This window comes from Canis aureus, chromosome 20, assembly GCF_053574225.1.
Source record: "Canis aureus isolate CA01 chromosome 20, VMU_Caureus_v.1.0, whole genome shotgun sequence".
Lineage (NCBI taxonomy): Eukaryota > Metazoa > Chordata > Mammalia > Carnivora > Canidae > Canis > Canis aureus.
Genome location: NC_135630.1, coordinates 42,363,901 through 42,391,163, shown reverse-complemented (window position 1 = coordinate 42,391,163; position 27,263 = coordinate 42,363,901). Strand labels below are relative to the sequence as shown.

The 27,263-nt window shown below is 41.1% G+C and overlaps 1 protein-coding gene and 1 long non-coding RNA gene across 13 annotated transcripts in view; one reads left to right on the top strand and one right to left on the bottom strand.

Annotated features, from left to right (window-relative positions):
- The window catches only part of NCKAP5 (NCK associated protein 5), a 964,576-nt gene that overhangs the window by 825,929 nt on the left and 111,384 nt on the right, over window positions 1-27,263 (top strand). For all 12 annotated transcript variants that reach the window (XM_077861464.1, XM_077861463.1, XM_077861465.1 and 9 more), the window contains 2 exons: window positions 19,619-19,720; window positions 24,633-24,821. In XM_077861464.1, coding sequence (XP_077717590.1) covers window positions 19,619-19,720; window positions 24,633-24,821 — 291 coding nt within the window. The remainder of the gene's footprint in view (window positions 1-19,618; window positions 19,721-24,632; window positions 24,822-27,263) is intronic.
- LOC144291965 (uncharacterized) lies at window positions 1,530-5,608 on the bottom strand. The gene is made up of 2 exons (XR_013359505.1): window positions 5,517-5,608; window positions 1,530-2,195 (listed from the first exon to the last, which is right to left on the bottom strand). It is a non-coding gene; the product is annotated as an uncharacterized LOC144291965 (long non-coding RNA).

Here is a 27,263-nt window from a genome sequence, read left to right as displayed (position 1 = left end):
TCTGTGTTGCCATCTGTTGAACTAACCATTTTGCTGGCATAAATCCATATGGCTTGCTTCTCCCAACCCATGATAAACCAGGGCTAGTAGTTAAAATGAAACATGAGCAACAGTGAAACTTGAAAACAGCTAGTCAAGCAATCTACCTCCTTTGTACTAAAGTCTGCTAATGTTCCCTTTCCTCTCCTGTATGATTTGCCTCTGTTACAGTGGCTTGATACTGGTAGTTTTGAGATCCTTCTGGAAAAGCCCTGTCACTATTGAATGAATTTCCATTGACTTTGCTGAGGGTGTGAAATACTATATTTAGAGATAAAGTCAGATCCTTAATGTAACTGAAGAGGCCAGTAATGCTTTAACTCTTAGTCAGCTCCCCCTCCCCTCAGGTTTTTTTTTCTTTCTTTCTTTTATGGACAGGCTCAGCAACACAGACATGTGAACTATATCATTAACTAGACTTGTCATAAACTATTCCATCCCTCATTATCATGCATTAAATTTTTGTGGGTGGTCATCCTAGAAGTTCATATTATATTTGGTGGCTTACCTTGAACACGCTATGTTTCATTAGCCACTTACCTATGTAGAGACACAGGAGAGAGGGATAATTTGTCTGTGTCCTGTGGGCAGTACAAGGACGGCTATAGCATCATGAATTAAAGGCCACTTAACTACACTTGAAGTCAAGAAAGTTGGCTTCAGGATATCACCCCACCGAAATCAATATTGTTTCTGAGATCTCTAATATATTGTCCTACCTGAGACTGATTGCTTCTCACATTTTTTCCTTCCAGCTGACATTTCAAGTTGACTCAGTGAATCAGTCAGGATAGGCTAGGTTATGCTGTGGTAACAAATAACTGCAAAATCTCTGTGACTTCAAACCCAAAGATGCACTTCTGACTTTACTCTTGTAGATCAGCAAGGGAGCCACTTGCACATCTTAGGCGCTCAGGAGACACGACTGATAGAGCAGCCATCATCTCAAGCATTGCCAGTCACCAGGCGGAGAAGGAGAGATCTCACATCTGGGTGATCTCACATCACTATTAAAAATGTTTTTTGTCTTGAGCATTCTACCCACAATTCACTCACTGAACTAGGCATATGGCCCCACTCAACCACAAAGGAATCAAGAAACACAAGTAGGGTTGTCCCCTGAAGGAAAGAGAATTGGGCATATTTAGTAAGTGGCACTCATGGCCACCACACTCAGTGGAAACCTGTCTTCCTCCTTTCCTCTACTCAGATTCTAGAAAGCTAGAAAGCTGAGTATGTTGTTTCTCAGCTTCCCTTTCTACTAGGAGAGTCCAGGTTGACCTGGTCCTATGCTGTAATACCTACATGGAAATCTGTTGTGGGGATTTATCACAAGCTTTTGTTTTCCTGATGAAAGGATTCAAACACAGCTATGGTATTCTCCAGTTATGCTTGCTCCTTCTTCCTATCTGGAAGATGGAGGTAGTACCAGGATATATAGCAGCTGTCTTAGTGTGAGCCCCCATATAAAAGGTGGTGGCACAGAAGAGAAAGATGAGAAGAGTTTGATTTATTGATGACATGGATGAACTACTACAATGGCTCTGGAGTGCCTACCTCTGGACATCTTCCTGTGTGAGAAATATAAATCCCTAGAAGTTTATGACATTGTAAGGCAAGCTTTTTGTGTTTCTGTTGTTATTGCTGTTGTTGCTTTTTGCAGTTGAATGTAATCCTATTGAACCTTAAGAGGAAAACATCCCATTCGGAAGGGTGTGTTACCAACAATCACCCCAGTATTATTAAAATATAGTTGAGAGCTTTCTAATACATGACACTGTTTCAGACTATATTTGGCACTCAATCCTTTTGGTGACATTTCATGCAACCTTATTTTGTCAGTATAAGCTAGGTTATAATGCACTAACAAATAACACCCAAAATCTCAATGACTACCTACCTCTGAACTTGTTGCTGTGTGAGAGAATAAGTCCCTGTATAGTTTAATCCCCTGAGAATCATTTTTTTGTGTGTGTTTCTTACAGCTAGCTGCAATCTCGGCTGACACAGTCTTGCTTATTCTTGAATTTAAAAGTATACTTTCCCCAAAATCTGTGAATGTTTTCAGGTTTTCTAATGAAGGGCTATTTGGAGAGAGGACTTGATATGGTGTTTTAAGAATTTCCAGTGTTTTTCCCATGGTCAGCTCCATCCGTCTGAAAAAAACAAAAAAACAAAATACTGTTAAAATGTCTTCTAAAACATGTTTCTTTCTCTCTCCTCTTTTTAAAAGAGGAACTCTCTAAAAGAAGCCCTTTAATAAAAAATATAAAGCTTCCATTTTGTGATAAAATTAAGTCTTGTTTTCATGGTTTTTGGGGTGCCTGGGAAACTTGAAGAATGAAATCTATTGGGAATAAAATGAAAAAAGGGAAGAAAATATCTTGTGGTTCTAAAAACTTTAGAAAAGCCTTGGAATTAACTATGAGAATACCTCCCTATTCTGAGAATTTACAGAATGTGGCTGAAGTCTCTCAAAATTTGAAACACTTTAGAACAGAAACTGTAACTTGTTCAACATTAACCTTGACAAATTCAGGCTCTGTCATGTGAATGAATGAACGCCTCTACTCTTGAGAACTCTGGACCTTGAACATCAAAATTGAAGTAGGGTAGCAGAAAATTATCTTTCTCTCTTTCTCCCTTCTACCTCCCATGCCGTCCATGTTCTCTCTTTAAATTTTTAACAGATTAAGTGAACGACTTTGACAAAAAAATCTAATGAGAAAGTGTCTTCAAAAGCACTGTCAGATTCCTTACTCGTCACCACCCGTGCTCCCCGAAAGGATAGCACTTTGCTTTATGACCATGTATTGATCTCTAATATCTTTATTGAGCTTTGTCTCTTCTTTGCCTCCTACAGGCAAAGGGTGAGAGTTAGATAATAGTATTAATTTTCCAGACATCTGCACATGTTTTAATGGCCTTTTGAAGTTTGCAAATAGTTTTTCTGTGAACCCACCACAGGGCTAAAATGCCATTAAGGCCTAGATTGCAACAATACATAACAATCATAGCTGTAGAATTCAGCTTGGCAATGAAAAGGAAGCTCATTTATTTTAGTGGAGATTCAAATTAATGTACGTTCCTTGCCCAACCAGAGCCCATGCCTCCATGTGCTGGAGGTAACCAGCAGGACTCAGGATGGCTGAAATTACCTGTTCTTGTTCACACGTGTGGAAAGTCAGAGCCATGGCAGAAGGTCTCCCCATCACACTCAATGTGAGCTGGAGGATTGGGGAGTAGTGATGTAATTAGACTTCATAACCATGTTTTAGCCATGGCCCACTTTTTCTTTTTTAGACCAGAGAAGCCTATGGTCCCCTTCTTGGAATAATGCTTTTAAGTACGTAAAGACATGGGATTATAAAAAGAAACCAATTACATTGAGATGCCATTACTAAAATATTGAAAAAAAATATGATGTGCTTCATTCCTAAAGCATGAAATAACAAGCTCAAATGGCAGTTCTAACTTAGTTTTTACATAATGATTTCAATATACAATATTTAGAGATATTTCCCACAACTGTGATGTGAGAGGAAGATGTCTGTGATTTCTGTTGGTGACAAAATCAACAATTTATACCACTGTGGTTTGATGCCTACATTTGTAACTGAAGGAAATGTTAAGTTTTAGTTCAAGTTTGATTAAACTAAAGATGCATTTTCTTCTTCCCAGTTCACAAATGCTCTGAATTCTGCCCATGGACCTCTGAGCTCTCATATTAAGAAACTCTGAGAGTCTGTATATTTCCTAGGAATTGCAAGTCTGTGTAGATACAAGGACAATTATTTATTCCTTCCATGAGAGTTGAATATTAGAATTTAGAAAATATTTAGATTACTGTGCTTTGTATTTGATTTCACTCCTGGCCATTATTTTGGCGAAGCATGCACCCTAAGTTGGTCTCTCTAGAGTAGGGATACATCCTCTGATGACAACCACTCTGTTTTTTTTTCTTGGCCATTTTACGAATGATGACTGTATGGCTAGAAGCACCTTGGAAGGTTTGTTTCTCTCCCTTATACAAAACTGCCTGACCAGGTTTGGGAACCCTACCAGAGACACTGACAGTATCACTTGCTCTACTTAGCTGGCAAAAGTCACCATGTGGATGGAACCTGTTTTATGTGATGTCAGAAAATCTCTAAGAGGAAAGGAGAAATGGTTTTAAGAAGTAGTACGTACATTTACCTCCAGGTTTAACACTGGTTCCTCCCTGGAACATATTTATTAAAAAGAGTGCTTTCAAATAAACCTCTATGTGAATATAATTATCTGGGAATTTCTTAAAATCTATGTGAATATAATTATCTGGGAATTTCTTAAAATCTTTAAAATTTCTTAAAATTTAAAACCAGGAGAGTTTTCAGTTTCTTGTAACGGACTAGAGGAACTGGTTTGGCTTGTCCCATTACATAGTGATAAAGCAGCATTTGATAGCAGCAGCCTGGGTGATAAAATGATTATGGCAGCAGTGAGAAAGAATCTAATAAGGAAATTGATCTGCAGATTCCAATTCTGTAAGAGCCAACATCGATCAACTTAACTGTCAATAATGAGATCGTATTGAGAACTGCTTAATTCTTTCAGATGATTCTGGGGTCTAGTGACAGATTCAAGAAGTAAATGTGAAAAGGAATTTAAGAGCCTCACGATCACTCCATTGACCAGCAAGCAGCAAGCTACATGGCATTCTGGTGGCGCATGACAGTCTGTCTTGGTCCACAACTAAGATTAATTAGAGATTGCTAAAGGATTTTTATATTGTAAGATATGTGTTACAATACCACATGGTATAATATAATAACAGCTGTTCTTGTGGTTAGCAATTATAGACATTGCAGTTTAGAAAGGAGAAGGGAGAAACTTAGTGCTCTTATTAACTTGTATCTTCAGGAGGCCGTAATCTTTTTTTTTCTAGGCAGCTCAGTGGCAAAGGAAACTGTCTGTTCTCAGAGATTAATCAGGAAAGGTTATATGAGTAGAATTCTAAAGTCATCATTTGCCATTTTATATAACTTCATTGATTGTCTGCCCAGGCTTTTTACTAAGAACTAGTCCTCAATTCTGTGCCATGTTAGGGACCATGAGTACCAACAGAACAAGTCTAAGTGATTTCAGCATCAAGAAAATCAAGAAGTATTAAGGCAGAGGGAGCTGCTAAATAGTGGGACAGGAATGTCAGGTGGATGGGCATAGAAATGAGAAGGTGGGGGATCCCTGGGTGGCTCAGCGGTTTAGCGCCTGCCTTTGGCCCAAGGCGCGATCCTAGAGTCCCGGGATCGAGTCCCACATTGGGCTTCTGTCATGGAGCCTGTTTCTCCCTCCTCCTGTGTCTCTGCCTCTTTCTCTCTCTCTCTCTCTCTCTCTCTCTCTCTCTCTCTCTGTCTATAATAAATAAATAAATAAATCTTAAAAAAAAAAAAAAAAAAGAAAGAAATGAGAAGGTGATAAGACACAGCTCTGCTCACTTCCACCTGGAGCCATCTTGAGGCCTCAGCAAGGGATTCCTCCCATTTTTCTTGCCCAGGCAGGAACATTTTCCAGGGTATGGGCAACCGTCCTGTGGGGACAGGAAAGAAAATAAATGGAAAGAGGAGCTTAAAACAAGCCACTCCTAACATTCTGATTATAAAGCATCCAACTCAGAATTGACAAAGCTGACTTCCTGGGAAATATTTACCAATCTTTCCCTCAGCTGGATACCTGCTTATAGACACTTCCTGAAGTTTGGGGTCTTGTGTTGCAAATTGTACCAAAAGGATGAGTTTTCATTGGAGGTGATTCTCATAGCAGGAAGCTGTTTCAGGACCTCTTTTTTGGTTTCTAGTGTCAGGCATATGTTTGGCACTGTCACTGATTGAAGGTAGACAGGGAGTGTGGAGGGGAATCATGCTATTTTGTTATTGAAAATCGTGTTGAAATTCAAAAGTCTACTCTTACTCAGCAAGCTTAACAAAGGGAAAGGAACCAGACCTTTGCTTGATTTGGGAGTGTATTTCCAAGTCTAATGATAATCAGATAAGGTAATAGCGAGGGCCGACTTCCTGGGTGCCAATCTGTCCAGTCACACAGGGACTTAGAAGGGCCCTGTGTTTGATGTAATGCTGTTCTGTCACCACTTTGAAATTCTTAGTATCTTTCTTTTTTTAAAAAAGATTTTATTTCTTTATTCGTGAGAGACACAGAGAGAGAGAGAGAGAGAGGCAGAGACACGGGCAGAGGGAGAAGCAGGCTCCATGCAGGGAGCCCAATGTGGGACCTGATCCCTAGGATCATGACCTGAGCCAAAGGCAGATGCTCAACCACTGAGACACCCAGGTGCCCCGGTGAATTGAATTCTTACCACAGCCTTATAATTCCGGAGTTCTTTCCGTTGAATATAAAATCTTCGAATAAGCCTTTATGAGTTAATATTGTTATTATTATCCATAAAGGAAGGTAAGACTCAAAAGGTATAGTAAGTTGCCTTAAATCACACAAAACCAGGATCTGAACCCAAGTAGTGTATCACCTGGGCCTTGTGCCAGCCTGGTTATGAATGTGAAAAAAGGGGAGGGGAGCTAATTTGTAAACCCAAACCCAGGATTTATCCTGAATGTTTAAAACCTAGTTTTCTAGTTACTAATCATTGTTTTAAATACATTGGCTGATAATAATAATAATAATAATAATAATAATAATAATAATAAGTAAGTCAGCCAATCAAGGTTTTGGGTTCATTGGAGTCCAACTGATTGAGGTGTTTGGTTACGCGATGGATATGGCCACAGCTTGTGGATCCAGTCTCCACCCTAGGCTAGCTTGATGACACACTAGACTGGAAGACATCTTCTGGGAGTCAACCATTGGCTTTCTGAATAAGTGACTCATATTTTACACTCTGACTATATTTTTATATACTCAAGTTGGAGGGCATCTTATTCCATTAGTTTTCAATCAATAGAAAAGTATTTATGAAAAGAAATTTACCATCCCACATAAAACAACTTGAACAAAAAAGCGCAAAGATTTATATGTAATAAATGTTTTGAAGCCCTTAGGATTATTAACATGGGACATTTGAGGAGAAATATTTAGTCTGCAACTCACAGTCTCAGGGAAAAAAAAGTGTCTATAAAACCAGCTGATTATTAACAAGTGTTCAAAGCAGATCCTTAATTTTACAATAATAATTACTTCTTGGGAACCTAGATTCTCATAATTTCTCAAATGAGTGTAAGAGCAGGGTTTTTTTTCTCCATAATGCTCATTTCTTTGTAATGGTTATTTATAGATCCATAACCAATTACTTTGAAAAGTAAGAACTCACTTTTGGTATTCTCTGAGACTGAAAATGCTGTGTCCATGATCTAAAATAAAAAGGAAAGCTCAAGGAAGATTACTTTGCATCTTTAAGAAAGTTTCCATCAAAGCAGTTTATGAAAATTAATAAATCTGTAGGGATTTGAGAAGATGGGATAATTTTAGGATTATGGTAACCAGTGACTGTCTCAGAAGAAAATAGAGAGATTATGTTATTTGTATTTATGCATCGGATATCCATTTAATACTTTACAATTTCCACCCTGGGAGATTAGGTATTTCTCTTCCTACTTTCTTTCTCGGTGCCTGGTTCACAAATTCGTAGCACTTAGCAAATATGCTTAATTAGAACAAAGTGTTGTCTGAAGCAAAACAAAAAAACAAAACAAAAAAACGGTGGAAACACTGTTTTATGTCTTGTGGAAACTCTGCCTTTTTCCTGAATTCTCTGATACAGTGTAACTCCATAATCTGTCATACAAATGTTCACAGTATCATATCCATGTACTTTTCTCTTGGATGTTACAGTTAAGTCTTTAGTCGACTTTAGCTAGAGGATTTGCTGGAGAAACCACGGAGTAATTTTGACTTGAAAGTCTGGCATCACTCCTATTTCACGTTCTGTCTTGAATAGCCTCTCCTAATATGCCTGGGAAAAAAAAAACCCACAAGATTGAAATTTAAATATAGAATATATTTAGCAAACTAATAGAAAAATAAAAATAAATCCACTTGACTTGATAAATCCTACGTAATAGCTGGAAACTGCCATTTGCCAAGAAATGATTTAGCTTAGTGAAATGTATTTTATAGCTAATCCTTTAATGTCTGTTTTACATATTACCTTTCCCACTGTTAATATTGAACAATATTGTAAGCTAGTCATTTTATGCCCTATATTTCAAATTGCTATTAGGAAGCCACATAAATAACAATTTTCAACTGCTTGTTTATAATACCATGAGGCATTTCTTACCATGGGGTAAAGTTACAGTAGATTTTAAAAACGGCTGTGGGGTTAGAGCCATAGGGAAACTGTGATGTGGATCTATGGCAAGAATGCCTATAAAGCAAACTGAAGTAGTAAGTCTGGAGCCTTGATAACGTAGCACTTCGTATTAACTCTCAGGGGCAGCAGGACTCGGCGCCCTCCTGGACCACGCAGCCGTGCTCACGTACGTAGTGTAAGCCATCTCCACGAGTACAACATGAATGTGACTCCAGGAACTCATCCTATTAGCACCAGGACACTGGCCTGTAAAAGGTGTATGAGGACAGAGCTCAAAAGTCATTTTCCTGGGCGTCTGATCGTCCGATCCAGGTCCCCCAGCAGCCCCCAAGCGGGGAAGTACCATGAGGGTGAATCTGCAGCCTGTTCAAGGCCCCAGCAGGTCTCTCATCTCCCAAACTCTGACTTTCATTTGTTCTCAGCTTTCTTTTAATAATATAAGGGAGCATCCATCTTATAAATAATTCTCCATGATTTTTGTTGTTATTGTTCTCCAAGACACTGACAAGACATTTTTCCCTTCCTTGGAGATGGTTTTCCAGCGTTAAGCACTAGTTCTTTGATTTCGATGTCTGCTCGTTGTAGTTGCAAGAAGAGAGCAGGGCCCAGGTATGATTTCTTGCCAGCAGCCTGGAAAACATATGAATCCATTTGGTTCCTCAAGGGAGTCACTCTGTGTCTTTGGGATTAGCGATTAGAGACGTCTGGGGTGCCCCCAGCAATTTGCTCAGCGTTAGCACGCAGCGGTTCAGTGAAGATCCTGGATGGAACCCGCTGCCCCCCCCGCCCCCCGCAAGGAAGAAGCACACCTCAAAGGCACAGAAGCTGTGTGTGTCTCCACTGCATCTGCATTTCCTCCCAGGGACCGTCTTAGTCTCTTCTTGCAGACCTCCCCTTGCTTGTTCACATAGATAAGAGTAATGAAGGCCCACAGCCAAGTTCAGCATTCCTAAAAATGTGGGGGGTGGGCAAAGGGATGAAGGAGAAAGCATGTGCTCTGGAGAGAGTGATGACTTCAAGTCCCAGCCCTGCTCCATACTCACTACTTACTGCTTGGCCTGCCCCAGGTTCCTCTCTCGCTGAGACATCTCTCTCATCGTTCCCCTCCTGAGTTCTCTGTGGTCTTGCTCAACTATTTGCAGAAAGATGTCCACTCTCTTTCATCTCTGGAAGGCTCTTTTTTTTCTTTCTTGGCTCCTTCACCTGAGTCATCATTTCTTGCTTGTAAAATCTCGACTTAGCCATTGTTTCTCAGGAAAGCCTCCCCCGAGTCCCCTGCTGAGGTTCATGTGGCACATGACATTCAAGGTGCCCAGTGGCTGATCTTCCTACAAGTGCCTTGGTGGCAGGAACTGAGTTAGCTCCTCACTGTTCCCTGGAGAAGACATCACGGGGACAGAGAATAAGGTGTCATATGAGGGCAGGCTTGAAGTCTGGGTCCAAGTGCAAACTCCTGAACAGTTGATCTACTCTTGAGCTTCAGTTTTCTCATTTGAAAAATCAAAGTTATAATAGCTTCTACCTCATTAGGTGATTATAAGAATTAAATAAGAAAAAAAATAATAGAAGCACTTAGCACAGCACCTGGCGTGTGGTCTATAAATGTTTGCTCTTTTCCTCCTGTGTTTTATTTTCAGTTAGATCCAAATTCATATACAAAATTGTGTTTTCCCAGAAAGAATGTAGAGCTCCAAGGAGGAAATAACAGCAGCACCAATACCAGTAATATCACCAATAATAATAATAGTGAAATAATAATAAAGTATGTTTTTTAATAGATGAATGAATTATGTTTGAGATAGTGAAGACTCTACTTCCTTTTTTTAGTCTTATGTGGCTTATCTTGTTGCCTAATTTATATTGTTATTTTTGTAGATTTTTTTATAAGATTCATTTATTTTTATTTTGGAGAGAGATATTGGGAGCATGAGCAGGGGAGAGACAGTGGAAAGGGAGAGAGAAAAGGCTCAAGCAGAGTCCCTACTGAGCACAGAGCCCAATGCGGGGGCTCGATCCCAGGACCCTGAGATCATGATCTGAGCTGAAAACAAGAGTCAGACACTTAACCCACTGAGCCACCTAGACACTCCTATTTTTGTAAATGTTTTATGACAAACTATCATAAACCAGTTTTAATTATAGAAATTAAGAGAATGAAAAAAGAGATTAAGAGAATAAGCTCTGTACTTACACTACCTGGGACATTATTTATGACCTTAGACAAGATTCTTAGCATGTGTACCTCAGTCTCTTCATCTTTAAAATGGGCCTCTCAATGTCTCTGCTGCAGATGATGATCGGCGTTTAAAAGAATAATATATGTGAAGCACATACTTGGTGCTGTACAGCCTAATTAATGTCCATGGCTACTGATGGGAGTGACCCAGATTATAGGCTGAACACTGAGGCAGAAATAAATAGCTCATCTGGCAAAACAGACCAATTCCCTTCCTTCAGGGGAGAAACAAGCAGAATGTGGTATAAGTTTAGACTTACAAGGACACAGACCTGAGAAAGAAGCCTGGCTCAACCTCTCCCTGGAATATCACTTTGTGACTGGGGATCTCTTTCTTAGATTTGGTTACCTGGAGCTCTTCATCCCTAAAAATTAAGATAGTAGCTTCTTCCACACTTAATGTGAAGACCCGTGAGATAAGATCCGGGGCTTCACACGGTGCCTCTATCCCCACAGGGCAGGAGGTAATGCATTTCCTCTTAAGCAATGGTGTGTTGGACTCCAGTGACCAACACCATTATTTCCAATAGGTCTGATAAAAATAGGCCACGTTTTCTGCCCCTTCATTTCTTTAGTTCTATGAAATCAGAGGGAAAATTTGTCCCCCCACATGTAAAAAGCCAAAGCTTCAGCAATCCAGGAGGCTTTTCAAAAATACAGCTTGATTAAAAATGTAAAATGCAGTGTAGATAATCTTACAAAACAGCAGGGGCAATTGGAAAGCACTTATTAAAGTACCTGTTAAAGTAATTAGTGATAAAAATGGAAGTTTCACGGTGCTTCTGTATCTCTTAGATCCCAGAATAGGCTCAGGCTGTGCTGAATCACTTCCTCTCTCAGATCAGAGTCAAGGGAGAAGACAAAAGGGAAGCTTCAGGGAGTCTTAGGATTATTCAGGGCTCTCCACCTGCCCACAGGTGACCTGCTGCAGAAGCCCTAACCCTACATCCTGCTTCCCAGCATCCTGCCACTTTGCTGTTTTATGCTCTGATTCTTTTTTGTTTTGGGTAAAGAGACCAAGAGATTTGGAAGCTTGAGGGTGAGAGCTAAGCCCCTCTTGCGTGAACATTTATTCCACAGAACGTTATCTTACTCATATTTATCAGGCTGGTCCCCACCCACCCCCACTTCTGCCTCCATATCACCTTACTCTTCCATGATTCCTTTTGCATATCCTGCCTTTAAATTCTTATGTTTTTTGTCTCATCTGTGTGTTTGGGCTCCTCATTGATATTTAGTAGGCTCCACTAATGAGCTTCCTAGAGTCTGTTCATAGTTCATAGTCAGGACTCTGTACACAGTAGATGCTTCATAAATGCTTCTTGTTGCACTAATTAGAGTGGAGGCTCCCAGAGGCAAGGTCTGCTGCTTTCATCCCCATCCATCTTCCTGCTGGTTCTCACCTTGTGGGTCCTCAGGGTACTGTTAATGGAATTTCAGAAGACAGGACAGATCTGAGATAGTCCAGTCATCAGTTTAAGCTACAGAGGTCCCCCAGTGAACTTCCTAGTCACCAAACCAAATATTTCCTCAGGCAGCCACCAGCTAATCAGGTTGTCATGGTAGCAGGGACCCTTGAAGAAGGTTTTGAATATAGCTGTGGAATAATTGTTTCAAAAGCATTTTATAACCTTGGATCCCAGAGAAGTAGAAGAGAGGATGTAGAACCATGTCATTTGCAGAGGCACCATCCAAAGTGACACAGGAGGCACTTGGGGCACCTAAAGATTATATGCAAGGCAAGCCTCAAAGTTTTCAGGAAAAATAGTAATTGCAGCAAGAACTGTTGTATATGGTTTAAAAAAAATAGCTATAAAAACTTCAGATTCTGAAGTGAGATCGAATCTTGATGAACATATTTTTTAAAGAGCTTCCAGGAGAACATTCGAAAGGCATACTCTGTGTCGTATCAGCAGGATGGCTGAATGCAGATATTATGTTTTATCTTTGTATCCCAAAATGGAAATAATGGCATAATGAATTAAACATCAGCTTTTATCTGAAAAGATTTTGTCCCCGGCTCAAATTTTTGTAAATCTAAGAAATGATCATTTAATACTCAGTTATGTAATGTGCAGTTATGTAATTTTTAGTTTTATAATAAATTCTTAATGGAACAGAATGAAACCTGTGAAATGTGAACCAGGGGTCTACTCTCCTGATGATATTTGGGAGGGCTGATGAAAAATCACATTTCCTGGGGGCACCTGAGTGGCTCAGTTAGTTGAGCAGCTATCTCTTGGTTTCAGCTCAGGTCATGATCTCAGAGTGGTGAGACTGGGCCCCCTGTATAAGGCCTTGCACTCAGTGGGAAATCTGCTTGTCCCTCTCCCTCCCTCTGTGCCCCTCTCCCTGCTCTTGCTTGCTCACTCTCTCTCTCAAATAAATACCTTAAATCTAAGGAAGGAAGGGAAGGAGGGAGAGAGAGAGGGAGGGAGGGAGGGAGGGAGGGAGGGAGGAAGGAAGGAAGGAAGGAAGGAAGGAAGGAAGGAAGGAAGGAAGGAAGGAAGGAAGGAAGGAATCACATTTCCAGGGGCACTTGGATGGCTCAGGTAGTTGAGCCTCCAACTCTTGGTTTTGGCTCATATGATCTCAGGGTCATAAGATGGAGCCCTGGGTCACAGTCTGCTTGAGATTCTCTCCCTCTGCCCACTCTCTCTCTCTCTCTTTTTTTCTCTCTCTCTCAAATAAATAAAATCTTTTTCAAAAATCACATTTCCTGAATATGGCAAAAATGTAAGTCTAGTATGTGTCTAAGGTAAAACTTTGGAGTATTTTGGATAATTATCTGGTAAATAAAGCTTTCAAAGAAAAATTATCTTAATTAGGCTCCGCATTGTTGAAGAGATTTCCTTGAACTTCCTTCCGGAGCCTTCAATGCCTAGAAAAACCTCTTTGTTATCCAACAGAAGGAACAAAGCATATTCACCTGATTACATCTAATTCAGAGCCATATTTAGAACATATCTCTTAAATATACCAAATCTACCACCTGTGTTTTCTGCCCTGTAACAGAGGATATCCAGAAAGGTGGTGAACTCACAGGAAATCGTCTGAAGTTGGCAGTATCAAAAGATGCTCAGAGGATTTCATAATAGTGCACTCCAGACTTGCCTTCCTTGTGATGGGATTAAAGAAGATGAAACAGATGGCCCAGGGCCAGCCTGGGGCTGAGTTGAAGGAGCGGGAGTGGGGCTCTAGGAAGCTTCCTGGAAGCTGTGAGTTGAGATCAGCTCTTCAAAGTGGAGACAGGGCCATCTGTAAACAAAGATGAGGCTGAAGAAGCGATGAGTCGTTCCTTCAAGAAATCAACTCGGGATCCAGGTCGCCAGATTTGCAAGTGAGGGTGAGCCCTTAAAAATAAGGCCCTGTCCAATTGGGCAGCCAGCCAAGACAGTGGAAGCAGCAGTCCTCAAGCAAAGGAGCAGGGAAAGGGGAGGTGAAGAGGATGCCCTGATATCCTGTCTCCTGGACTGAGGATTCTGAAGAGTTAAAGATACCAGTGGTGACTGGGCAGATGTTGAGAAATTCCTCCATCCTTCTTCCAAATATCCTACCATGAACTTTTGAGGGTAGAAAATGCCTCCAAATGAGAGGAGCATATTGTGAACAGAAATGTGGTCACTAAACATTTAGCAGTAATTCATGTGGCAATAGCAGACCTTCCCACTTTATAAATAAAACAGGAATGCAAGAATTGGGTCATAGAAGCCATCCCCTTTAACTAGGAGACCTTTTTCACAAGGAGAAAAAAACAACTCTGGAGAATATCCACCAGGCCCCAGGTAGGATTCAGGATGTGCATACTGTAGTATCCACCAAGGTTAAGTAAATCAAGGGGATTAAGGCAAATCAGATTTAAAAACACTAATTCATGTCTACCTCTGCTGCTGAACCTACATCACTCATGGTAGATCCCTTTAATCAGGTATACGCCACATTCACTCCCGTAACTTCTCTTTTTTACAGATATTTGGACTTTACTAGTTAGATGGGAGAATAATTACGTGCATGATTATGGTCTTAGATTAATTCTCTCACCAAATCTGACTAAAGAGAAAGGAGCAAAGTCCTTTCCTCTTTACATCTTACACCAAGCTAATGACTTCTGAAATCTTGGCATGAAAAAACCCACATGTTCCTTTTCAAACGTTAGGAAGGACATCAGTTGATGCAAACGCTGCTCGTCACCCTATCTTACGTGATTTTTCCAGCCTGGTTTCCCGTGCTGCCCAAATTTCTCAGATATAGATTTGCTTTTTACCCTCAACTTGTGCCACTAAATAAGGATTCAGTGTATTCCTGGCCTCAGCAGTCAGGGCCTTAAAGTTAAGACCTCATTTCCATACTGAGCAAAACCACAGAGGTGAAATTCTATTAAATGGGAGGAGCCTTACCTGAGCACCTGAAGAACCGCAGCTCCATGAGTGAGGAGAGAAGCGGGAAATGGGCAACTGGCCCTTCAGCCCAGTTCTCAGTGCCCTAGTTCACCACTGGATCCAGTCCCTGCTGCCATCATTAACTGGAGAGCTGCCAAATCAGTATCTGCTACTCTGAGGAGGCCATTCCACCTTCATCCCACCAGATATAGAACAGCCAGTCCTGGGCAGAGCCTGTCAAAGGAGGTTCTTCCTCCACCCTGAATTACAGATTCAGAGCTGTGCAAAGAATGTATTGGGGGCAGACCCAAGGCAAGGGAACCCATCATACAATCCTGACCCAGTGTGGTTCTGGCACTGGCTGCCCTAGCATCGCCGGGCCCCCAGAGCCTAGCTTGGTATTTTATACTGGCACAAGGGTGTGTTCTGACTATGGATTGCAACACACTTTAGCACATCCCACAGATCCCTTACCCCTGCCCCTGCAGAAAGACAGAAAGTCCATTTTTTCCCTGTGAAGCTGAACGTCCTCAGTGTGAGAAGTCATCTTGATCTGCTGACATAAACATATATACACATGTGAATACGTGTGTGAATGTATATATAGTGTGTATGTGCATGTGTGAATCTGTGTGTGTTGACTGATGGATGGAGTGGCCACCCTGTGTGCTCTCAGAAAAGGGCTATCTCAGCCAGGCTAATATTAATCATGATAACACCCCCCCACCCCCATGAATAATGGCTCAAAGCCAGTGTTCATTGATTTCTTCCTCATGGAAAGTCCAAAAAACTTATCTCTGGTCCCCAGGTGGCACCCTTTTGGTTGGCAGTTCAGGAAACCAAACTCCCTCTGCCTGGTGGCTCCATCTTTAACACATGGCTTGCAAGGTTGCTATGCTCAGTTGACTGCATCAAGCCAGTGAAAGGGGAAAGAGCATAGCACCCCACATGCCAAAGATATTCCTGGGCCAGGAGAGACATCACTTTTCTCACACCCCATTGGCTAGAACTGACCATGTCACTCAACCACACCAGCTGCAAAGGAGGCTGGCAAATGCAGTCTAGCTGTGTGCCCAGAGAGAAGCCGGTATCCGTTCTGTGACACTTAGCCAGTCCTCGCCACAGGGACAAAGCAGAAATACAGGGCTTGTCCTGCTCTCACAGAGCCAATCACCCTGTTAGGAAAATAGACTCTACACACAGGAGCAATTCAGCAATCGTGCCCCCCAGGTACAGGACCAAAATGGACCAGCGATATCATCTGGCTACATGTGGAAGCCGGTATGGCCCGGAGATGACAGACAGTCCTACGGGTAGGGCTTCAGTGCAGTCCTGAATGATGAGCAGGTCTGAGGTGGGTGGACAGGAGCAGGGAAGGTATGTCAGGAAAGATAGGCAAAAGCATCAGCTCAGAAATAAGAGGGACTCATTCCTGAGACCATGGAACCAGTCTGGCAGGAACGGAAGGATAGAGTGTTACCATCAAAGGGAGCACTTGAGCAAAAAGATCTCACTGACCTCTGGTTAGGAAATGTGTGAGGCCGGGAGTCTCTATTTCTAAGACCAAGTGTAATCTCAGGTGTGGGGATAATCTACGAGGCGAAGTGAGGTCAATTTCACACCTGTACTGAATAATCTGGCTACCTCTTATGTCTAAAACATTTTAAAGACATCATGTCTCAATCCAAGATCCCTCTAGTTTTTTAGGTGAACATTCTAAGTTTGAATTATTTCAGGTGAGGGAATGTTATCCAGATGGACACTAGCTGTGAACATGAACTCTAGATGAATATGTACTGAGACTGTTCACTCCAAGCACATAGACCTCTTTCAAGAGGTCACCATATTCTCCTGTCACATACTCTTGCTGACGACAGCTTTAATTGAATTCCCCATGTATACATTCTACGTACGTTGCAGCGAGCCCTTAATTAAGCACAGATAACATTACAGTGCAATAACATTACAGAAAGGCGATGTGCTTATTCTCTTGCACACCTTATATGTGTGTGTCTGTGAGAATATATTTATTATAATATAATATACACACATATAAGTGTGAAAATATAAGCCTTTCATAAACATTCTTATTATGAGAGGTGTACCACCACCAACAGAAAGAGGTGGAACGTCTCTGGGCTCGTGAGCTTTCATGGTTATTTAAGGCAAGTTGCGCCAAAGGGTGATATTTACCTACCATTTTCTTGCCTATGGCCTTAACACAGAAATAGGTTTTGTTTTCCAAGTTAATTTGTATTTGCCTTACATGTGTGGAAACTGTAACAACAGAGGACTCATGCATACTTTAGCATTCAAAAAATTATCTGCCACCAACTCTGAGTTTTGACAAGTAATTGAGGTAAGGCTCTGTGAATTTCAGCATATTACCTTATCTATTATTGTTCCTGATGATGGTGACACCTGTCCCCACCGGTGGGGTAGGTTAAGTAGCCACTCCCATCCCTCTGTAACCAGCGAGGAATCTGAGACAGAGGGATTCAGTTACATTCCCAAGATCTGGTAAAACTTGTGCCTTAGATGGAGCTGGAACCCAGGTCATCTGGCCCCTTGTCCAGGACCTGACCTGTCCCCTTTCCCACACAATGTTACTGACTTCAGCTCAGGAGAACTGAGCATTTGTTTATAAACTAGTAAAACATAACATCATTTAGGAGGATGCCTTTGTACATACCTATATTCATGCAGAAAGCAAAGGATGACATCATATATTTGATAAGGAGTGAAGAGCAGCCTTGAACCAAATTATGTCAGATGTCTAATCTAGAAGGACTCTTCCCTAAAATCACATGACATACCACTCAAAATCATCATTTCTCTTCTTGAATGTCATTTCCTATAACTTCTTGGACTGTTGGCATATTGATAAGTGTATAGGTCTCAGAACATTATCATTCTTTTGGCATGCTCTCAAGCTTTAAAACCTACGTGTGGGTGGGAAAAATATATTTTTCTTTATAGGCTACAACAAGTATCAGTAGGGTACTTGCTACTCACTGAGTATGACACACTGTCACAGGTCCCAGGGATTAAATGACTGTTGCCCCCAGGAGACTCAGTTTCTAGAGGGAGCTTGAGGTAAAGATTATAAAAATCATGCAGAAACAACACCCTGGCTCTTGTTACCTATTGATGTCTTAGCTCTGTGGGAGAAATGAGAATTTCCCAAATAACGGGCAACCAGGTTAGGATTTAGACCGTTTTGGGTGTAAGTAGCTCAACAAACATAGATTGAGAGAAGCTCAAGTATTGATCTAAAGCAAATAGTGATTTAGAGCTTCACTGGGAAAGAGGAGGATGAGCCCTGGCAGAAAAAAAAAAAAAAATTGCCTTTGCTCCTGCAGGGGGATGCAGCACAGTCCTAGCGCTCAGCATCCTTCCTCCATCAGCTGCTGGAGGCGTGTTTGTTGAGTGGCCAGCTGCTAACCAAGTACATAGGGCTCTCACACAAGTCTGAGGGGAGTCCAATGGAGAATGTAGCGAATGTGCCTCATCTTGGTGGAATTTAAGGTCTCTGCCAACAACATGGAACATCCAAGAGGACAGAACAACCCATGAGCACCCCCCCCCCGCCCCCCGTACTCAAAGATGATCTTAACATTAATTAGTGGCACAGAATCTGAAACATTTCCTAGATCAGCATCAGTATGCAACAAGGCCTTTCCAGGGAGGAAAAGGAATAGAAAAACTTTGCATAGGTGAGGGAAGTACGCTTAGCCACATTATTTACTTACCCAATTCGATTTTTTAGTGTCTGAAGTCACAAAAGTTGTAACCAAGACAAACCAGGCTACAAGTACCATTTTAAAATGTCATCGGCCTAGCAGAAACATTAGACATAAATCAAGAGTTTTATTGTATTTGCAATTAAACAGATCAAATTTAATGTCCACAGAAAAGTCTTAGTAATTAGTATAAAGATTAATATAGTGAAATATCCCTGGTTTAGCAGGCCTCCCAAGCAAAGCTGAAATAAAGAATTGAGTATATAATCAAATAGCATGTGAATATTAATGCACAAAATCCTCCAAGTCCCCAGATCCCAGATGCAATTATTTTCTATTCACATTAATTGTTCCTAACAGATGACATTAATGACTTTGAGTTAAAATGTGTCCAAGGGAAGATTTCACAAGATCAATGCTGTTTAGAAATAAGGTCACTTTTATAATTATTTGCTCAGATTTTAACCACTGCTCAATGTAATAAGGTTAACATGGTGATTGTTTCCTAATGTGAATATCAAAAGTTAATTTTCATACTAGCCAATAAGTGTATCGGATGATTCACATTTTTCCTGCTATTTATTTTCCACCTACTACTTATTTTTTTCCTACTGCTTATTTTCCAGCACAGACTGACAGATTGTGAGAGTGTGATTATTATTTATAAGCTTTAGTTTGCATATATATATATATGCAAACTAAAGCCTATATATATATATATATATATATATATATATATATATATATGTTGCTGATAAACTAGAATAAACTTTTTTGAGTTAGGATATGTATTATCTAATCTAGAAATGTCAACTCCTTTGAGATGTAGCTGTCCAAGGCAGGATTTTGAAACAAACAATTAAGTCATTGCTATGCAATGTTTCTGCTTGTTTTTACCTAGAAACTTCACTCACGCATCTTAGATCTTTCATCTGGAGATTTGCTTTCAGATGTGGAAAGAAGCCGAAGTCTGACGCAGTCACGAACTGATGTTGAGATGCATGTGAGTTTCCCTTTTGCCTTCAGATGGCTTGTTTAGGTTATTTTCCTTCCATCAAATATGATGTCACAAGTGAACCATAAAGCGTATCCTTGAAGCATTGTCAGGCAGATAAAAATACCTCCCTTTCTTGTGTTCTCTGAAATTCAGTATCATGTCCCCCAGCTGATAGAGTAAGCGGAAAGTGTCACTCCCAGCAAAAATATCATAAATCTTGGCTTTGTCCCCAAGATACCTTTTTGGGTATTGATTACATCTCAAAGTCTCTGAGAAATGGTCAAGGAGCTTTTTATTAAAGCCCATGTCCTATATTATTCATCCTACTTTTATGATATATTATGTATGAACTTTTAAAAATTCATGGGATGTACATTTTTTTTCTTTAGCTAGGGTTAGCTTTGTGCTTATTTGGCAAAACTTTAACCAGCGTGGCTTTTAACTCTCGTTGACATAAGGAGAGTAAGTTGGGAAATACAAGAGCCAAATAAATATGTAATGAAAAACGTTAGGCTTAAAACAATGACAGATGAACATTTGTGGATAATTGGCTTTTGATTTTACTATATAATTTTATCAGTGTAGATAGGATATTCTGTATCAAAGGTAAATATTCTCAATTTTGATTGGAATTAAATTTCAGTGGAACGCTGTCACTTTAAACATTCATGAAGACCTTAATGACATCCAATCTATCATAAGGCCTTAAGGTCAGAAATTTTTTTAAGTGTGCAGTTTTCATCCAAGAAACTCCTGCCATCATTCTCTCTGTCTCTCTCCTTTTTTTTTTTTTTAAAGGATTTTATTTATTTACTTATTCATGAGAGACACACAGAGAGAGAGGCAGAGACATAGACAGAGGGAGAAGCAGGCTTTTCGCAAGGAGCCTGATGCGGGACTTGATCCCTGGACTGGGATCACGCTCTGAGCCGAAGGCAGACGCTCAACCGCTGAGCCACCCAGGGCTCCCATCTCTCTCCTTTTTTTAACTGAAACTGTGAGTTTTTATTGTGTTTATCACAGTAAGTAAGGATTTTAAAGCCCACGTGTCACCCAAGGTAGTAATCTAAAATACACAATGAGAAAAATACATTTTGAAAAAAAAAAAAAATACATTTTGAATGTCGCAAACAGAGGGTACTCTGCCACTGAGGGCCACACAATTAAGAGGATATTACAACGGAAACCACTATATATAAAAGAGTAATTTTAATAATAATCACTATCTGTTATTAATTAGAGCTCTTTCCAGTTGGGCCAGGATACATCCAGGAGTTCTGCTTATTGTCAAGGGCCTTACTTGGTGCTATAGCATAGTGGCTAGGACCTGGGCCTGACATCGGAATGTTGTACTGGCAACAGTACAAGATCTGTTCTATGAGGCAAGATCTTAATGCCTCATGCCTCAGTTTCCCCATCTGAAAAATGAGCATAATGATATTTCCTGTTTCTGAAAATTGTGGTGAAGATTACATGGCATAATCCATAAAATGCAGATACCACAGTGCCCACTAACAACACTGGGGCAATAACAAGACCTCTGCTGTTCGGCTGTCTTCCATTCTTCTTTGAACTTGGGACTATGCCACAGCCACAGAACACCATGGCAGAGATGAGGAATGATAACAGAGAGGTATCTGCTAGCATGTCTCTCTAGAAGCTCACATCAGTAATTCCCAGAAACAAAGTGCACCAACACTTTTGGCTGTTGCTCAGCCCAGTTCTGGTGTGCAAGGTGCCAGACACTTATATAGAAAGAAGTACAATGCGGGGTCTCTTAGGGAGACTGTAAACTTGTGATTTCATTTGAGAGTCAAGATGTGTATACAGGGGAATCCCTGGGTGGCTCAGCGGTTAGAGCCTGCCTTCAGTCCAGGGCGTGATCCTGGAGTCCCGGGATCAAGTCCCACATCAGGCTCCCTGCATGGGGCCTGCTTCTTCCTCTGCCTGTATCTCTCTCTCTCTCTCTCTCTCTCTCTGTCTGTCTCTCGTGAATAAATAAGTAAAATCTTTAAAAAAAAAAGATGTGTATACAAAAAAATTAATAATAGTAGCAACACCTAAATGTTACTAAACATCACTATATGCCAGGAGCTGTTCAGATTTCACAGTGATCTTATGTGGTGGGTGCTTTCCTCATCTCCTTTTATAAAGAAAGAAACTGAGGCATGGAGGGGTTAAGTAACTTTCCCAAGGTCAAGGAATTAGCAAGTAGGAGAGCCAGGATTTCAGCCTAATAAATGGCTTTAGAGTTCAAGCACTCAACCACAGAACAGTTAGTTATTCATTGGAGAAGATAATCCCGCTTGATAATCATGTGCTGATGAAGGAAACTGCAGGAAAAAGGAGCTCACATTGCAGCCATGGTGTCAGAGATTCTGGATCCCTTTTTAATTCAAACACTGTTCTTCTAAGGTGGGAGAAATACGAGAGAATGTCCCAGTAAGGAGTACTGGCCTGCTTCTTTGTAATGAATTATTCTGTAATTGCACCAACACACACACATACACACACACACACACACACACACACCCTCTCCCCGGTGCTCTGGACCATCTGGGTAGGCTTAGAGCATTCCCTTCATTCTGTTCCACACAGTCCAGATCAGGCTGTGAGGTGACACAACTTGTTACTAAGTAACCCACATAGGAGGTAGACCTCTCTCATAGCTTCCCCTGGGGGCTTTCTACTCGGAGTTCTGGACCAACAGCATCGGAGCACTGAGGAATGCCCCAAAACTACTACAACTCATATTCCGCCTCAGAATTACTGCATCGAAATCTGCATTGCACAAGATCCCAGATGATGCATGTGCACACTGAGGTATGAGAAGCCTGGCTTGGCTGGGAAGCCTGCACTTCTCTGCTTATCACCCCGAACCCCAACTGTCTCTACATGATGACACTGATGTGCCTTTCCCACCTGCCAGAAGTATCATCTACCACATATGGGCATCTGAAGTTCACTCTCATGGCAGAAACAGCAGTTCCTTCCATTGCTAGCTCTGAGGTCAAATTTACTGTCATCTAAATCCAACATCCATACAGGAGGTATACACATGGGCAACAACCAGGCCTGGATGCTTATCTGTAAAGAGTCCTGGGAATTGAGTTGAGTTGCAAAAATAGATATTGTCTTGATAGGTGTCATAGGAAGGAACAGGTGGGAAAGAGAGAGGGAAATCACGTAAGCTTCAGTGCTTCGGAAAAAGGTAGAGTCCAGACTTTAACCAAAAGCTGCATAGAGTGTGAAAAGGGCTATTGGAAAAGTTTCAATCTGGAAGGCCTTGCAGGACATAGTCACAGTCTCTTTCTGGAGAACAGACTTATCTCCCAGAGCAGAGGCAGTCCTGAATAAAACTGCCACCTCGCTTTAATCAAACAACAAAATAGTCGAGAGATTTGGGGATGGCGAAAGTGGAAAGCTCACACGTAGAAGTGGAGCATGGTGTGTCACTTCTGAAACTTTTTTCCAACTATGTGCCGTGGCTCAAGTGTCAGTGACAGGTGCTCCTGTGCAGCACCACTAGTTGTCCACATCTGTTATGGTACAAATACAAACTCCCCTTAACCAAGTTACATGCAGCAAGAAGCAAGGTCATAAATCAATAGATATTGCTGAGTGCTGAATTTTAAGACAAGTTTCTTCTTTCACTGATATTTAGAGCCAAATTGCTGGGGGATGGGGAATAGAGTAGTAAAATTTCTTGGCATTTTTAGATCACTTAAAGGGGTTGTTTTGCAGCAAAAATGAGGTATTGATAGCAGGCAGATGCCTGATATCAAAAAATCTAACCTTATGAAGCATTATGGATATAGATTAGAGTGGAAATTAAACAGACCCTCTGTACTTCTGTGGGGGGTTAGCATGTCCCCCAGGCACTCCCAGAACAGCATATCTTTCCTTCTTCAAGTGGGTATTTGGAATTGCATTTGGAGAACAATAATAAGTACTCAGGTACTAAAGGTGCCCATAAAGTGTCAATAAATTGCATAAGTAAGAGGCTTTGCCATTCTGCAAACGACACAAAGACAGATGGTTCCCCATCAAAGAGTTTCTAAGACAAGCTTTATATAGATAGGGGAGAGGAATGAGACTATAAGGAGGGACTTTATTCTCATGATCAGGATGCTAAATTAATTTAGCTTGTCCAGCTCTTGGAGCTTCATCTGTTACATTAAGGGCTGAGAAGGTGGCTGTCAAGATGTGCTGAGATGTTTATGACTTTGTTTCCTGTGCCTCTACAGACCCCTAGACCTCTAACCTCCTGGATCTTTTGCGTAGAATCCAGATCTAGTCAATGTGACAGGTTTATCATTTGGACAGCCAACTGATATGAAAAGTTCTATAACCTTTACAGCAGAACCTTGTGATTCCACATTTTGGTGTTCCACTGGACATGGCTTCCTAGGCATTTGATTCCTGAGTTGAAATGATGCTGTCAGAGCCATAGGAGACCTTGAGAGTGATCTGGAACACTGCCCCACCCTACAAAGGAAGACCTCAAGGTCCATGGAAGTTAAATGCGTTCTTTACTCAATATCTCATGCCAGTGACGATGTGAGATCCAGGTCACTAGACATCCAGTCTAGTGCTCATTTTCTTGAACCCTACAGCCAAAGATGCTACTCTGTCTTCATTCTTTAGTACTGTCAGTTGTGTCTTGATACAGTAACCCCATAAGGTGGACAGTATTGTCATTGTTCCCTTTTTTAAAAATATATGGATTAAATATTCCCTCCTACTGTGTTAGAGGCAGAGTCAAGATTGGGACCCCTGGCCTCTGACCCCAAAGCTGTGCATCTAACCATTAGGCTACCTTCCCTTCTAACTCATGATGATGTTGAATTGGTATCTGATGTCCCCTAAGCAAAGGTGTCACTCAGAGCTGCTCTGCCTTTTTTTTTTTTTTTTTAAGGAATGCCAGCTGACTGCAAAATCAGGAGCCCCTGCTTTGAAATGCCCTGGTTTGGGGGTTGTCATCCCTGGTCATCTCTGTCCTCGAAACAGCTGCAGCAGCAGTGAGCTGTCTCTTTCCAGCACCTGCAGCGAGTACTCCAGTGGCTCCTCCTACACGTGGCATGATGGAAAGAACCTCAGGAAACGGGTAAGGCCTCCTTTTAAATGGCACTTTAGCATCAGAGTGAGCCGGAAAAGAATCCTCTTCTGGTGGGAAGGTGGAAGGGAGGGCTAAGAAGGGAATGACCATTTGCTGAGTATCTGCTCACTTACTCCTCACAAAGCTAGACACAGGGATCTCATTTTCTCTATTATATGGGAGAGGAAGCTGGCACACAGCAAGTGAGGGGTGGAGGGATGATTTGACCCAAATGACTAGGATGATATGAGAAGGAGTTTAGGGGAGGAAGATATTTTCCATCTGTGCTTTGCTAGAACCCACCAAGTTTGTAAGATTTGTAACAAGGTGGCCCTGGCCTAATGGAACTGACCATGCTTCAGACGAACTCAGACATTTCCAATTAGTTTTGTGGACACTCTCTATCACTGTGATGCTCAGAGAGACTTGTTAATGTCCACTGCAAGAGAGAGTGAGCAAGGCTACTTGCCAAACCATCCCAGACTGAGCATCCCTTGAGAACTCAAAGAGAATGTTTTTTCCCCCATAGACAATAGGGAGGGTGGTGCATCATCTCAGAATAAATGACCCAAACTTTTGAAAGTATCATTAGCTTTGTCGGAATTTACTACTCAAGCATAGCATGTATTATAGTGACCTCCTTTACTCAGTTTTATAGCCTCATAAAACACTAATTGACTATAAATTGGAGGGTGGCATGGCAGAGAGAGACAATACCATGGTAGGTGACAGGGACCGTGGATTCCGTGGAGGTAGGTATGCTCCTACTCAGATGCCAGGAGCTCTTTTCCTGGGTTGTTAACTAACTCCTGCTGCTTACCCAGCTCCCATCTGCAAAGGGGGCCCCACAGTTGAAGATTCCTTCACTGTCTGAACAAGCATCTTTGCACACTGGAGTAAGCTGAGTGCTTAGAATAGCTATCTTTGCAGTTTCCTGATGTTGAAGAAAAGCAGAGTCCACAAGAATGGAAACCCCACATCAGAAGATTTGGAGGTCATTTTTTCTATCATTTGTGTAAACTCCATTTATGATTCGAAGCAGAGAACCTGGGAAGACTCTATAACTACCAGAAAATAGTAGTGAGGGAGTAGCTTTGTCAGACTCTGAACAAGAACTTGGGAAAGATTTCAAACTTAAATTTAGAGCCTATTCCCTTGGACTCAGACTCTTAATACAAAGTGTGTATATTATCAGAGTTGTTCCTTCTAAGCAGATGTTCGAAGTTCTGAATAATGACTTCTGGGGCCTAGTTCTTAACAGACTGGGAAGATGGTCAGGGATATTCCCTGTCTTTGTGGTTGTCACCAGCTCCAAATCCCTTGCTCTGCTCTCTTCACTCCCACTCTCCCTCCCTCTCCTTCTCAGAGCCTTTATCTTTTCTTTCTTTGCCTTGACTTGACCCTCTTCCCCCCCCCCCTGAAATTCTTCCAATTTTAATAACCCTTGATCTTGTAGGGAAACATCTTCCCTGATAACAGAGAAATTAAATTCTTATGTGCTTCATATACACTCGGGCAGCTGTGATCTGGGGCTTTCCAAAGGTCCTGTCCCAGAATGGATTGCAGTACCAGCATGCCTATCACATCTCCCAGGGAAAAGTCCCAGTTCTCAAGGATGCAGCAAACTAGACCCACTCCCATAGAGACATTTAAATTTACATTATTTCAGGAACTTCTATAGCACTTACCATTTACCAAGTACTCATTTAGTATTAACTTACATAATAAACTCATAGAATATGAATTTGAATGTGACCACAATAATAACTTACAGGATAATAAATATGTGACCAATGGCTCTTTTATAATTCACAAGTATTTTTTTTAATATTGTTCTGTATGGATACAGAAAGGAAGCCAGCCTGAGATGCATTAGGCTGTCCTACCTGGAGAAATCTGGATCTAAGTCACGATTTCTTACCACATGCCACGCAGCGTTGGTAGTATTTCACAAGTATTAGCTCATTCAGTGCTCGTAAGAGCTTTTTTAAGTAGGTTCTCCTATTTCTCCATTATACAGATGAGGAAATTGAGATGCTGAGAAACTAAGTAGCGAGACAAAGTTCTCATAGCTAGTGGCAGAGCTGGCTAGTTGATTCCGGAACTTTCACTCTTTACCCTTCTGATATAGTGGCTTTGTTGAATCAGCCAAGCTTCGAATATTATTCCAATTATTGGGATGGATTTATTATATTAAGAACAAGAATGTTCTTTAAAAAATTGTGTAGAACTATTGTCCAATCAAGAAATAAATAAAAAATAAATAAAAAAAGAACTGTGGGCATCAAACCAAGGCCCCTGTTTTAGCAGCAGCACCCTTCGGCCCAGAACAGCTCTTTTTTTTATTTTTTTAAAGATTTTATTTATGTATTCATGAGAGACACAGAGAGAGAGGCAGAAACATAGGCAGAGGGAGAAGCAGGCTCCATGCCAGGAGCCTGATGTTGGACT